Source organism: Crotalus tigris, unplaced genomic scaffold, assembly GCF_016545835.1.
Source record: "Crotalus tigris isolate CLP2741 ecotype Arizona unplaced genomic scaffold, ASM1654583v1 scf7180000017939.2460400, whole genome shotgun sequence".
NCBI lineage: Eukaryota > Metazoa > Chordata > Lepidosauria > Squamata > Viperidae > Crotalus > Crotalus tigris.
The window spans coordinates 816754-829104 of NW_024096731.1; the positions used below are offsets into that span (position 1 = coordinate 816754).

Here is a 12351-nt window from a genome sequence, read left to right on the forward strand (position 1 = left end):
TAGTCTAATTCTATTGGCTTTCAAAAGCCAATAGGAATTGTCCAGGCTGTTTCTGCCCTGCTGAGCCCACCAAAAGTCCCATTCTGCAAACGGTGCTGGACCAGTTGAGTAGTCCTCGACTTACGACCGGTTGGGGGTCACGGCATTAAAAAGGTTGAGAACCACTGTTCTAAACCAAAGGTAGGCAACCTTGGCTCTTTTATGACTCGTGGACTTCAACTCCCAGAATTCATGCTGGCTCAGGAATTCTGGGAGTTGAAGTCATAAAAGAGCCAAGATTGCATACCCCTGTTCTTAACACAAAGCTTCTTCACAAGTAACACAAACTAAATAGACAATCTGTGGCTTTTAAAACCAAAATGATGACTTTCCAGAAGTGAACCACTGGGCTCTACAAAAAGGTAAGTTTTAGAAATCTGCACCCATTGTTCCAACAGTCTCCATATGTTTACTAGTCAAATAAACACAATTGTTTACAAAATAATTAAAAATAGGATTCCTTCTTTTAAAAAAGGCTACCAAACCTTAAAGTACCTGTTTACAAACTTCCAGCATTTATTCTTCTAATCAAAAGTGATAAATAGAACTTATCCTAAGATACCAACTTATCATCGCATAGAAATTGTTTATAGAAGTATAGACAGAATAGGGTAAGGGCTTTTTAAGTACATATTAAAAGGTGCTTAAAAGATGCAATCAATTTACCCCATAATTAAAAATCTGAAACCCTCTGATGTTCCCTTTTTTTACTGTGATCAGCAAGGGTAATACAGTGGTCTTAAAAAACAAATTAAGGGTCTATCTTGATCTGGAAACTGAATACAACATCAACATATGCCTCCAAGCTAAGACAATCTTCTGAAATGATGTTGAGCTCTAAGAGTTTTAATTTTTTATGTTTTCATACATATTTTCTTTCTCTGGGATTTCTGCCACATTGTAATTCAGGCTATAGACTAACAGGCCATTCAACTGATTAAAGCAGATTATGCAGCCTACTTGATCAGTAAAGAATTATATTAGTTTAGATAATACAGGGAGCAGGAAGAAAAAGCAAAGAGAAATAATATATCTGCTGCCAGATGCAGAAACATACCGCAAAGCCATTTAGTTTTCATACTTTAAAAAAGGACAACCATTAGAGAAACAGCTTTTTTCCTTAAAATCAAAATAATCACTTTATTTAGTTAGTACTGTTTAGAATTGGGCATACCATGGAATTAAAGAGCCCTATATTACAGTATGTAGAAGGGAGAATTTTCAAGAGGACAGCAATTTATAGAGTACAGCCAAGCAAAGATAATGGATGATTCAAGATACATCTATTGTGATCATTTGTCACACACTAGGTCTAGAATTTATAAGCTAAGTTTTTCTTCTAGTTTAAGTTTCAGTTTCAATTTAAAAAAACCCTAATCCCTAATATTAAATTTCATGAGAAAACAGATGTCTAAAATATATTGTGCTATCTTTAAGATGCTATGTTATAGTTATGCTTTTGTAGATTAGGTTGTTCTTAGAGGAATGCAATATTTGAACTTCGGTTCATGAAAAATAACCTTTACAATTTAAGGTAGCACAAGACTATTATTTTTGTTGCTCAGACATCCCTAAACTTCAGTTTTGAAGTATCTGATAATTGAAATGTTTTTTAAAGATCATTTTTCAAATCACAGCCCAAGCCTGCATTTTTCTCTTTCTGCATAAATGTGTTTAATCTGGTTTGCATTTCTTGCTTATTGTGCCTATACCAGTGGTGGTGAACCTATGGCACGAGTGCCAGAGGCGGCACTCAGAGCCCTCTCTGTGGGCATGCAATCATCACCCCAGCCTCGCCTCCCCCCGCAGCCCAGTCCTCAACAGCAGCCCCCCCCCGGAGGAGAGTCACCTCCAGTGCGGCTCACACGGAGCAGCGCAGCCAAGCACATGGCAGCTGGGCATCACATGATGCTGCGGGGCATGGGCAGAGGGCGTAGCCACCATGGTGCTGCAGGACTGCCTGGGTGATCTGTGGCAGGCCTGGATGGTCCTGAGGGCGGGCGGGATGAGGGCGGAGCAGGGCGGGGTTAGTTTTGGGGCAATCGGTCTCTAAAAGGTTCGCCATCACTGGCCTATACAGATTAGATGTAACCAGTAACACAGTTCACAATATAAAACTATGTGTGTAAAAGATTTAGGGGGAAAGTTCAAATATGTCTGTCCTCCAGGACAAAAATAGTGTAGTAAAATATCAATCTGTTGATAGTTGAACAGAAGAGGGAATTCCAGCTGCATGAAAAACTGGCAACACAAACACCTTATTTTATACAATTATGACAAATACAGAAACACTCATGATTTTGTTGCATGATATATCTGAGAATAGTACTTGCCGCCAAACTTAGTTTCTCCTACAGTTTCGTCAGTACATCCAGAAACTACTTTACCTTTCAAATCTTCCAAAATCCAGGATGAAATGAGAGATTTCCTAATGTTTACTTCTCGCTCCAGATTTAGATTTCTATGTATGCCAGCGAGGAAAAGGGAGGTTCTATCAATAATATAGCAAGGCCAGTCAAACTGTGTGGTCTTCCAGTTAATTAATTTTCCCAGTGAAACAACAGTGTAAATAATAGTTTCAAAAATGCAAGGCAAGGACATGAACAATCCACAACTATCCTCTCTCTGAAACTTTTAACTAAAGGTATATTCAATTTATTTCTGAGGTTGGAAAAAATGTAGTCATAGTAGTCACAGAGATTCACAGCTCTGTTCCAACTATGGGGGTTATATGTACTTAATTTGAAGTAAGACCGTCTTATTTTAGTGATATTTACTGGTCATACTCAGTATTATGTATGTCTGAATTCAAGTCTGAAATTCAACATCATAAAAGAAGTAAATGATTTTAGAAACTAAAATATTAAAAAAACCAAATAAACCGCTCTCTTTTTAGTCCAACCTATGTATTATTCCAATAACTACACCCAAATGTAATTTAGAAGCTACACTCAGTCAAACTGCATGCTTTATACACATTCCAAATTGTTATTGCTATTTGTGCCAGATTATTTTATTTAAAAGATATTTTTAAGTATAGATAAAAGAGAATGCTCTGAACTATCTAGCAAAATGTGGAATGTAGAACCTTAACTGTAAGAATTGTATAAATCTCAGTATTTCTCCTAATTAAAAACTAAGCACAAAATGGTTGCATTTTTACAGTAGATAATACTGTAAAGCAAGAGTGTAGACCACTGAAATACGCACGGGCTCCAGTGTGCTTGCAGACACTTCCTGTCCCACCTGACTTAAAAATAAATAAATAGAAATTAGTAGTTGGCACACTGCAAAGTTAAAGCAACATTTTTTAATGTCAAAAAAGCCTCTGGGCTCTTGAAGTACTGAACAAGTATTCTTAAAAAAATAAGAATAGTGGATTGCTTTGTTTAGAAATGTACATACTGAGAAAGCCTGTGGAGGGAAAGTGGAAGAGAACCAGGTTGGTCTAGTGCAGGGGTAGGCAACTTTGGCTCTTTTATGACTCGTGGACTTCAACTCCCAGAATTCCTGAGCTAGCATGGCTGATTCAGGAATTCTGGGAGCTGAAGTCCACGAGTCATAAAAGAGCCAAGGTTGCCTACCCCTGGTCTAGTAGTTAAGGCACCAGGCTAGAAAGTGGGAAATATGAGTACCAGTCCTGCCTTAGGCATGAAAGCCAGTTGTGTGACCTTAGGGCAATCACTCTGTCAGGCCAACCCACCTCACGGGGTTGTTATTGTGAGGAAAACAGGAGAAGGGAATATTAGATATCTTCATTTCCTTGTAAAAATAATAAACTGGGATACAAATAAATGCATCTGTACCAGCCTGGCAGCGGCTTGTGAACAGGCAAGAGCACCAGGATAGCCATTCAGTGCCAACATCCATAAGATCCTCTTGAAAGTTTTTTTGTACTCACTGCCCCCAAAGATTCTCTTATATTCACTTACAACAGATTATTTCTGGAAAAGAGGCAATATCTGGCTGTGTAAAACTCATTGCCAGGAAAAAAAAATTGTTTGCTTGCTCCACTAGAGGAACAACAGATGTAATCCATATATGCTATGTTCTGTTTGGGGGACAAACCTATTCTGGTGATGTGTGCTAAATTCATAAGATTCCAGAGAAGGTAATTTAACTTCCATTTTTATTCCAGACAAATGATGATAAAATTTGTTCACAGGTTGCTGTGTTTAAGAAAACCAGACATTCCTTGGAACTTGCATTTTTAAAACAAGTGACAAACTAAGATTGTGTGGTTTTCTTCCAAAATAAAGAAATGTGCTGGCACTTTTATTCTTTAGTTAACTCAGAAAAAAGTTTTCTGTATACCCAACTGCTTTAGACAACAAAATATGAATCTGTAGAAATTCTACTTGGGTATCCAATAAAGGCAAATGAAATTTGACTCTAAAAAAGGTCACAGAAGAAATAGTTTCATTTCATAATCTGCAATGTGTATTTTCCTCACATTTGAGTAGCCACAACCAGCCCACACACATCTGCAATTAGGAGTAAGATCCTGCAGGGCAGAGGATGTGTCTTCTGGGAAGAACTACAGCTGGGGTATTTTTAATTTATTTAAAGCAATTTTTAATTTTGGTTTGAATAAAATTGTATCATTACCTTAAAACTTTATTAGTCATGCACAAATGTTACATTGCTTATTAATTATTTGCAAAGCCTTATGGCTGTTTAAAAAGGCCCAAGTCTACAAAGTTCATATAAAAAATGTTTATATAACCCAGTGTCGCCATATAGGTGACAGGGGTATCATATAAATGCAATAAATAAATTAAAAATGCAACCAATATAAACAAACTATTAGTTGGTTTAGAGGAATAAGGTAACACACTCTAATCCTAGACATACTTCAGTTTATGCTATTGCTGAAATAGATGTTTTATTTTGAGAAGCTTTACTAGAAAAGCACAAAAAGAAAAAAATGATCTACCACAACTATATATTTTCCTTCTTGTAGCAAAAGGAAAATTCACACACTGACTTAAAAGCAAAATTTAGCTTTCAGTACATACTGTTTGTATGACAGCAGCTTCGTTATTGGACTATACCAGGGGTTCCCAACCAGGGGTGCGAGACAATATTCCAGGAGGTGTGAAAACTTTTCAAAACTATAGTGTATATGCATAATTCATTGCCGTTGTTTTGAACTTTTGTAAGGGTTGCGAGAATATATCAGAAGTGTTCTAGGGGTGCAGGGTATAGAAAAGGTTGGGAGCCACTGGACTATACATATAATCCAGCAAGCACCCCTGGTATTTTTTTTTTTTTGACAGACATTTCAAAATTTCAGGTATTATGATATACAAATTAAATAAACTACTCTCCCATTGTGTACTTTGGTTTATCCAACTTTGATCCTGCCCATGCTGAAAAACATATTAGCTGCAATCCAGTCAAACTTTGCTAAGTTAACTCTATTATATCCTTTCAGGCTGCTTGCTATTTTCTTCCAAATCCAAAATATGGACCCTCTTTTTTCATTCTCACATATCCACTGATATAGCCATTTCATCCCATGTTTGCAATCTCCCAATTTCAATTCTAAGAGACAAAACTATTTTAATTGTCCACCCAGACTTAAGAGCACACATATCCACCCAGACTTAAGAGCACATACTAAAGAATCAGAACTTAACCAGCAACGGTAGAGCACATACTACTGCAATTGCAAAGCGCAGTATGACAGAAGCAAAGTACTAAAAAGAAAGTACAATAGTATTACTAGCTCTCTGTCCTTCTATCAAAAGGGGGGAAAATAAATGTAGTCAGATATTGCTTATAAACAAACCCTGAACCCACAAAGAGCAAAAAGCACTACTGGGAAATTGACTTTCTTTTAACAATTTTTTTCCTCCCAAACCTTAAACTAAGCAGTATCTTCCCCTTGTGCCTCATTTACGCACCTTCCCTAACCTTTCCTTTCCCCAGCCTCCGATTACAATTATTACGCCGCTTCGGTTATGGCGAAGATCCGACTTCTGATAATTAACGTGTAGACTGGAAAAGGATTGGAGGGTGTTTCGGCGATCTTGAGCGTCTCAGGATAGCAACACGAACCCAGCCGTGCAATTCTAAGCACGCGTAAGGGGGGGAAAAAAACAATAAGCGAAAAGCCTAAACACGCCTCGGTAGGAAGTTACGTCCCATTGAACTCAGTGGGACTTCACTTCCAAGTAAACACGGTTAATCGGAAAGCTGCCAAAACCTTCCCAAATTCTCTTCTGCCCCCGCCCCATTTTTCTGTCCCCCCCATTTTATATCCATTTATAATTCACCTCAACCCTCTTTTATTAGTCACTTCACGGACATCCTGTCACCTCCCATTCCCGCAAAGCCTGCCTGGAGCAGTCTGGCTCGGCCACCGCTCCCTCCTCCTCCTCGCGCGGCTGCTCCCCTTCAACTGCGCCTTCCCAAGACCTTGCTCGTTCGCGCGGTGCCCTCCCCTCCTCCGCCGCCCAAAGCCCAGACAACTCCCCAGCTCGCAGCCACCCCAGCTGCCTGCTCCCGTTGCTTCCCCCTCTCGCTAGGGCCCCATTACCTGGTGCGGGCGCCCGGGCACCCGGCGGGGCTCGAGGGTGCCCGTGTCCAGCGGGGCTGCCCCTGCCTTGGCTGCGGGCGGCTAACTCGGGCAGGCTCGGCCCATGGAGATGCGGTGGGGCAGGCGGCGGCGGCTGGAAGTGCGCGGCGGCGGCGGCGGCAGCAGCAGCTGTAGCGGTAGTGCCGCCGTTCATGGCGAGGAGGCTGAAGAATCCGGAGCGAGAACGGGAGCGAGTCCGGGGGGGCTCCGGCGGCGGCGAAGGGCCCCCAGCGGGACGTAGCTGCGGCGAGGGCGGCAAGAAGGCGAGCAAAGAGGGTGGCGAAGGGGCGCCGGAAGGAGCCGCCGCTCTGCCGCCGCCACCACTACTGCCTGTCCGCCCCGCCGCTTCCCCGCCGGCCTGGCCGTGACGCTGGGGCTCCTGGCGCTCGTCGGCGCCGACGGCCCCTGGGTGGTGGTGGGGCTTGGCGGGGTCCCGGTCCCGGAGGCGGGCGGAGGCAGAGAAGGGGCGGGAGTCGGGCTGCTGCACCGTGCGGGGTGGCGAATTGGCGGCCACCGGCATTCGGCCTCGCTGAGGGGCCGGGGGTGGTCTGTACCCAGCCCAGCCTCGCTCGAGATAAGGGGGTGATGGTAACAGCCCTTCCTCCCCGAGGAGTTGGGGCGGGCAGCCTGCGAAATAGGGGAAGTGCGGCGCGGGTGGTAGAAGAAGAGAGGGGAGGAAACTTCCTTAAGAGGAGGAGGAGCAGCAGCAGCAGCAGCAGCAGCCGAGCAAAGTACACCGGGGGTGGGTGAAAGGAAGGGTGGAAAGGAGGCGATAACCGCTTACCCGAACGGGCAGTTGCCTCCGATTTGCCCCTTCCTGCCGGGCCCGCGGGTGGGGGTACGGGTGGGGGGGCGGGAAGGCTTAATTCGGTGCAATAGCAAAAACAAAAGGCGGTCTGCTCAGGAAACGCAGCAGCTGCTCGCGCACCGCCTCCCCGCCAGAGCAGCAGCAGCAGCACGCCGTGTTAAAGGGGGAAGGGAAAGCGAAGGGCATCCACGCAGTAAATGTCTGAACGACACCCTTCTCCGCCCCAAAGCGCCGCTGAAAAATCCACTCTCCGATCCAGATTCAGACCCAGGGCAAAGTAAGGAACGGAGAGGAGTCTAGGTAGACGCGCGCGTAGCGTGCGCCCGGGCTCCAGTAATAACATCCGAGTCGGTCTTTGTGCGGGTAAGCGTGTATCTCTCTGTGCGCGTGTGTGAGAGCCGCCGTTCCCTCCTTTCTGCACGGCAGGGCTGAGGGTCAAGCGCGGATTCTGCCGCCGGCCTCTCCCGAGCGAAGCAACTTTTTATTTTCCCCTCTGCTACTATAGCTTCCTCTTGACAACCTCGAAATTAAAAGCTACGCTGGCTGCCGCTTCCTCTCTCCCAGCCGCACCGCTGGCTCCGGCTGAGCTACGCAATCGGCCTGAGAAGCGCAGCATAAATTACAAGAGACGGGGAAGCACAAGCCGCCTGTCTTAAAGGTTCCTAGTAGCCCAATCCAGAGAAAGGGAGGGTAAATGCGAGCCTCCGCGGAACAGGCACTCGAGCAGAGAGACAGTGGCCAACTTGTCATCCGCGTTCCAGGTGTTTGTTCTTCCTACACGAAGCAAACGCGGCAGCGGCTGGATTTGGTTACTGAATCGCCACCCTGAACAAATACCCTGTATTCCTAAAGCTAACGCCGCGCCGATTCTTTCCTACTTCTTCATGCTCTTGGAGGGGCTGTTTACTGGACACGGGGCGGGCGATCATTGTCAACGCTGTAACTCTGCCGACGGCCGCTGAAGGCGCGCCGTCGGCTTCACCTGTTCTGACGCGAATCTGTGTTCTCCCATAATTAGCGTCCTTTTATTCATCCCGGCATTTATCGGCATACCTGTAAGAGCGGATGTTTCATCACTCTTCCTGAGAGTAGGCGTGGGGATTTATTATCCACTCTGATTATGTAAAGGGAACTGGGGTGGTACCGGCTTCGATTAATGAGAATTTTTAAACTCTTTAGGTTTTGTTCAAAGTATCTTAAAGCGGGTGTTCTTTCCTCCCCATTTCCGCTCAACCTCGAGTTTGGAATAAAGAAGAAAGATTGTCAGGGTCCGAAGACAAATTCTTCTTTCCTTGTTTACCTGTAAGAGTAATCTAATCGGAATTGTAAATAACTAAAGGCTTTTACGGGACATTTTTCTTCGCCCTATATAAATTAAGGCTCCCGTCGCTTATGCTAGTTTCGTGAATAACACTCCGCTTCGTCACGTGTGTACCTCCCTAAATAAAGGAAGGGGTTAACATTCATATGAAGAATGGACGCACGTGTTTTATATGCATCCGGGAATCTGATCATTTCTAAGCTAATATATTTGTTGCATTTGTTGGTGGGAAGTTGCTAGGGGAATGAAGGCTTTTCCTTAGGAGTTCTGACACGGGATACGAAGTTTCCCACAAAGACAGGAAACCTCGTCTGGCTACAGCGGCCGCGGGGTGAAATGTGCAAAGATCAATAACACTGGAAAGCTTAGCCTTACAGGCAGACCTGAGCAGCCAAACCCGGAATCATCCTCCCTCCTCCCCTCCCCCGCATCTCCCTTCTTTGTTCCCGGAAATTCTGGGACTGTTGGGGGGGAATAAAAAACAATGAAAAAGTCTCTCTTTCATCCTGATCAGTGGTCCCTTATTCTGTGATGCAGCAGGGAATGCCAAGCAAGTCCACTCTAGGCATATCTTTTGGGGATTCCCGCAATTCAGCAAACTACCAAACTTTTTTCCCCCTTTGATCTACCTGGACAAAAAAAAAAAAAGATACGGTTTACTATTTTTAAAATAATGTATTCTCTCTTCTCTACTTTGGGGCCTTTAGTTGGAACCCTTCTTCCTTTCCTTACCCTCCCGGGCCGCGAGCTTCGTGGAGGGCATGGGCGGGGGGGGGGGAAGGGAGCGATCGATTGGTCAGCCGGGCGATTGCATTAGACTGATCGCGGGACTCCGGGTCTGGATCGTTTCATCCTTCAGGCGCTTAGGTTGTGGCCGGGGGGGGGGGGAGGAGAGAGCGGGATAGAAGAGCTGCCGGACAAAGCTGGGGCCTGACGGAGGGAGGTGCTTGCAAGAGCCGGAGAAAGAGGGAGGAATCAATTATGTTGCAAGCAACGCCGCGGCGCTTTGTTGACAGTGGGCTTTGTGGCCAACAAGCTTGCCTCTCCTGCCGGGGTGATCTTGTCTAAACTTAGGCGGACAATACCAACCGCGCAGCAACAGCGGCGCTATTAGAATGTAAGTTATTTTGCTTTTCAGCAGCTTGCAGACCCTTACACACACGACGTTATGGGCACTGGGCATTCATCTTAAATTGGGCATCAGGATATGAATACGCGGGCAGTTGGAGGTGTTTTTTTTTTTTTTTTTAAAGTTTAAACGATCCTGGTGAGACTTTGTGTTCTGGAAGAAAAAAGGTCGGGCAGGAGCTGTCAGGGTCGGTACAAGTCTTTAAAAAAGGGGGGGGCGAGGAACATCTGGTCAAGCACGCTGCAGACTCGCAGGAAGCTGTCAGCATCAACAAACGATGAATGGGGGGCGGGGCTGCATCCTGAGGAGTGTTAATAATATATACACGAACACGATTGTGTGCCGGCTCTCTGAAAGCTTGGCCCGGTAGAGCCTCCTGTGTGACACATCCTCAGAAATGCATGAACAGGAATTAGGACTTTTTGGTAAGTAGGATTGCAGCCTAAAGTGGGTTAGCAAAAGTGAGGATCGGAGGTGCGCAAACATGGGATTAGGCTGTATATCAACACAATTCCAAAGTAACTGCATGTCCCATGTTCAAAGCCATCTTCAACCATAAAGCTCACAGACAATTCCGATTTATCCATAAATGCCCCCAAACCAACCCTTGGATCTTGGTGAAATGGAGATTCGTCTGTATACATCATGGTTGTTTTCTGAATAGAATTGCAATTCTAACCATGTTTACCTTTGAACAGAACTGAAACCATGAGACTTCAATTATTTTTAACAAAATGTTAGGCTGTGTTCATATGACCCATGTAATTGTGATTAATCAATGGTTACTCAAAATCCATTTTATGGTTTTGGCCAGCTTACCGACTCAAGGGTTAACCACATTATGAATTCACACCACACAAATGTGGTTGGCTAATTTATGGTCTGGTGCATTGGTACAAATTCAGTCATCATTTGGCTAACTTTTACAGGACGTTAAGAATGCAAAATTATCTAAAATCACAATTTTGTAAACAACTCTACACTTAAGATTGTTGCTTAGCGTATTAGAGCAGGAGCTTTGGAACCAAAATGCAGAACTTAAAAAAAAAATCTATTTCCAGAGAAATGAGCTACTTTAGTTGGTTAGTATTCACACATTGTTACCGCAATCAGAAGGCAAGGAATACCTAACCCTGGTATTATTTATTTATTTATTTATTTAGAGTGTCTCTTGAGGCCAGATGTGCAGAAGATGAGCCTGAAGATTAATTTTCAGTTGATAATCCCAGATGTTTAATTAGTGCAGCAATGGCCTGTTGCACTGTCAAAATTAATCAGAAAAGGTGTCTTAAAAAGCAAACTGATAATTTTGTTCAGAAGCTTAAAACTGAAATGTTTCTTTAGCTTAAGACAGCTTTTGGAATTAACCACTTCTGTTGCAAAAATGCTTATTACTGGAAGAAGTTACATAAATGTTTGCTTGTTCGTGATAGTGGACATTTAATAAAAGGGTATTAATTTATTAACTTGTGGACAGAGTTTAGCAGTTATAATCTAATAACAATCTCTCTCTCTCCCCCTCCACCCCTTCTTTCTCTCTTTCTCTCTGTCTCTGGCTTTTAACTAGCTTAATTAGCTAACACCTCATTAAGATATCTTTTTGACAGTGAAGTAAGTCCAATATAAATTTTGGCATTGTCCACAAGAATTCGCCAAAGCAAATTTTCATATTTTCTTTTCATAATTTTAACATGATTCATCTGAAGGTAACCTGTACTGCCCATCCCTAGGAAAGGATGTCTGGGAAGAATATCTATTCAATGGCAGCCTCTGCCCTGCAGAACACTCTGACCACTGGACTTCAACAGGCCTCTCTACTTTTCTAGTCATCCATAAAGCTTTGAAGGCCTGGCTTTTCCTCCAAGCGCTCGGATAAGAGAGTATATGACTTCGTGTGAGATTTTTGTTGTATTTAACATTTTTTAACATGCTTAGTTTTTATAGTTTCTATATTATAAGATGGGCGGCTGTATACAGTTCAAGTTTTAAATAAATAAACAAATAAATTGTATCCTTGGCTTTGTATTTATGAAAAACTGGTGAGGATATTGCTTTGGCTTCCTAATGACTGAGGTTCCATATCCTGGGAAGACAATTGTTGATGTATAATTTCTGCCCATGAGGAGATGCACAGAGAATCAGTAGCTTCATTAATGCTAAGGAATTCATTTACCTATAAACTGGGGCTGTCAATTCCAATTAGATATATGATGTTTGTCTATGAGTCATGGTGGCGCAGTAGTTAGAATGCAGTATTGCAGGCTAACTCTGCCCACTGCCAGGAGTTCGATCTTGACCGGCTCAGAGTTTACTTAGCCTTCCATCCTTCCAAGATCGGTAAAACAAGGACCCAGATTGTTGCAGGCAATATGCTGACTCTGTAAACCATTTGGAGAGTGCTGTAGTCTAAAGCACTGTGAAGCGGTATATAAGTCTAAGTGCTATTGCTATAAGGCCATGCTAGACATGCA

At 43.7% G+C, this 12351-nt stretch overlaps 1 protein-coding gene and 1 long non-coding RNA gene across 5 annotated transcripts in view; one reads left to right on the top strand and one right to left on the bottom strand.

Annotated features, from left to right (window-relative positions):
- The window catches only part of RNF38 (ring finger protein 38), a 106507-nt gene extending 99113 nt beyond the window's left edge, over nucleotides 1-7394 (bottom strand). The window contains exons 1-2 of one of the 3 annotated variants that reach the window (XM_039344805.1): nucleotides 6584-6679; nucleotides 5949-6116 (exon numbers count right to left, since the gene is read on the bottom strand). Coding sequence is in view for 1 of the 3 variants with exons in the window: in XM_039344799.1 (XP_039200733.1) it covers nucleotides 6584-7142 (559 nt within the window). In the remaining 2 variants the exon portion in view is untranslated. Of the gene's footprint in view, nucleotides 1-5948; nucleotides 6117-6320; nucleotides 6404-6583 lie in introns of those variants that run through there. The other 2 variants (XM_039344799.1, XM_039344806.1) reach the window with 2 other exon arrangements.
- Nucleotides 7395-9653: 2259 nt separating this feature from the next.
- Nucleotides 9654-11891, top strand: LOC120308571. Of its 2 annotated transcripts, none has more exons than XR_005556871.1 (2): nucleotides 9654-9868; nucleotides 11044-11891. It is a non-coding gene; the product is annotated as an uncharacterized LOC120308571 (long non-coding RNA). The 2 variants fall into 2 exon arrangements; XR_005556872.1 differs by having other exon boundaries at nucleotides 11448-11891.
- Nucleotides 11892-12351: the final 460 nt, after the last annotated feature.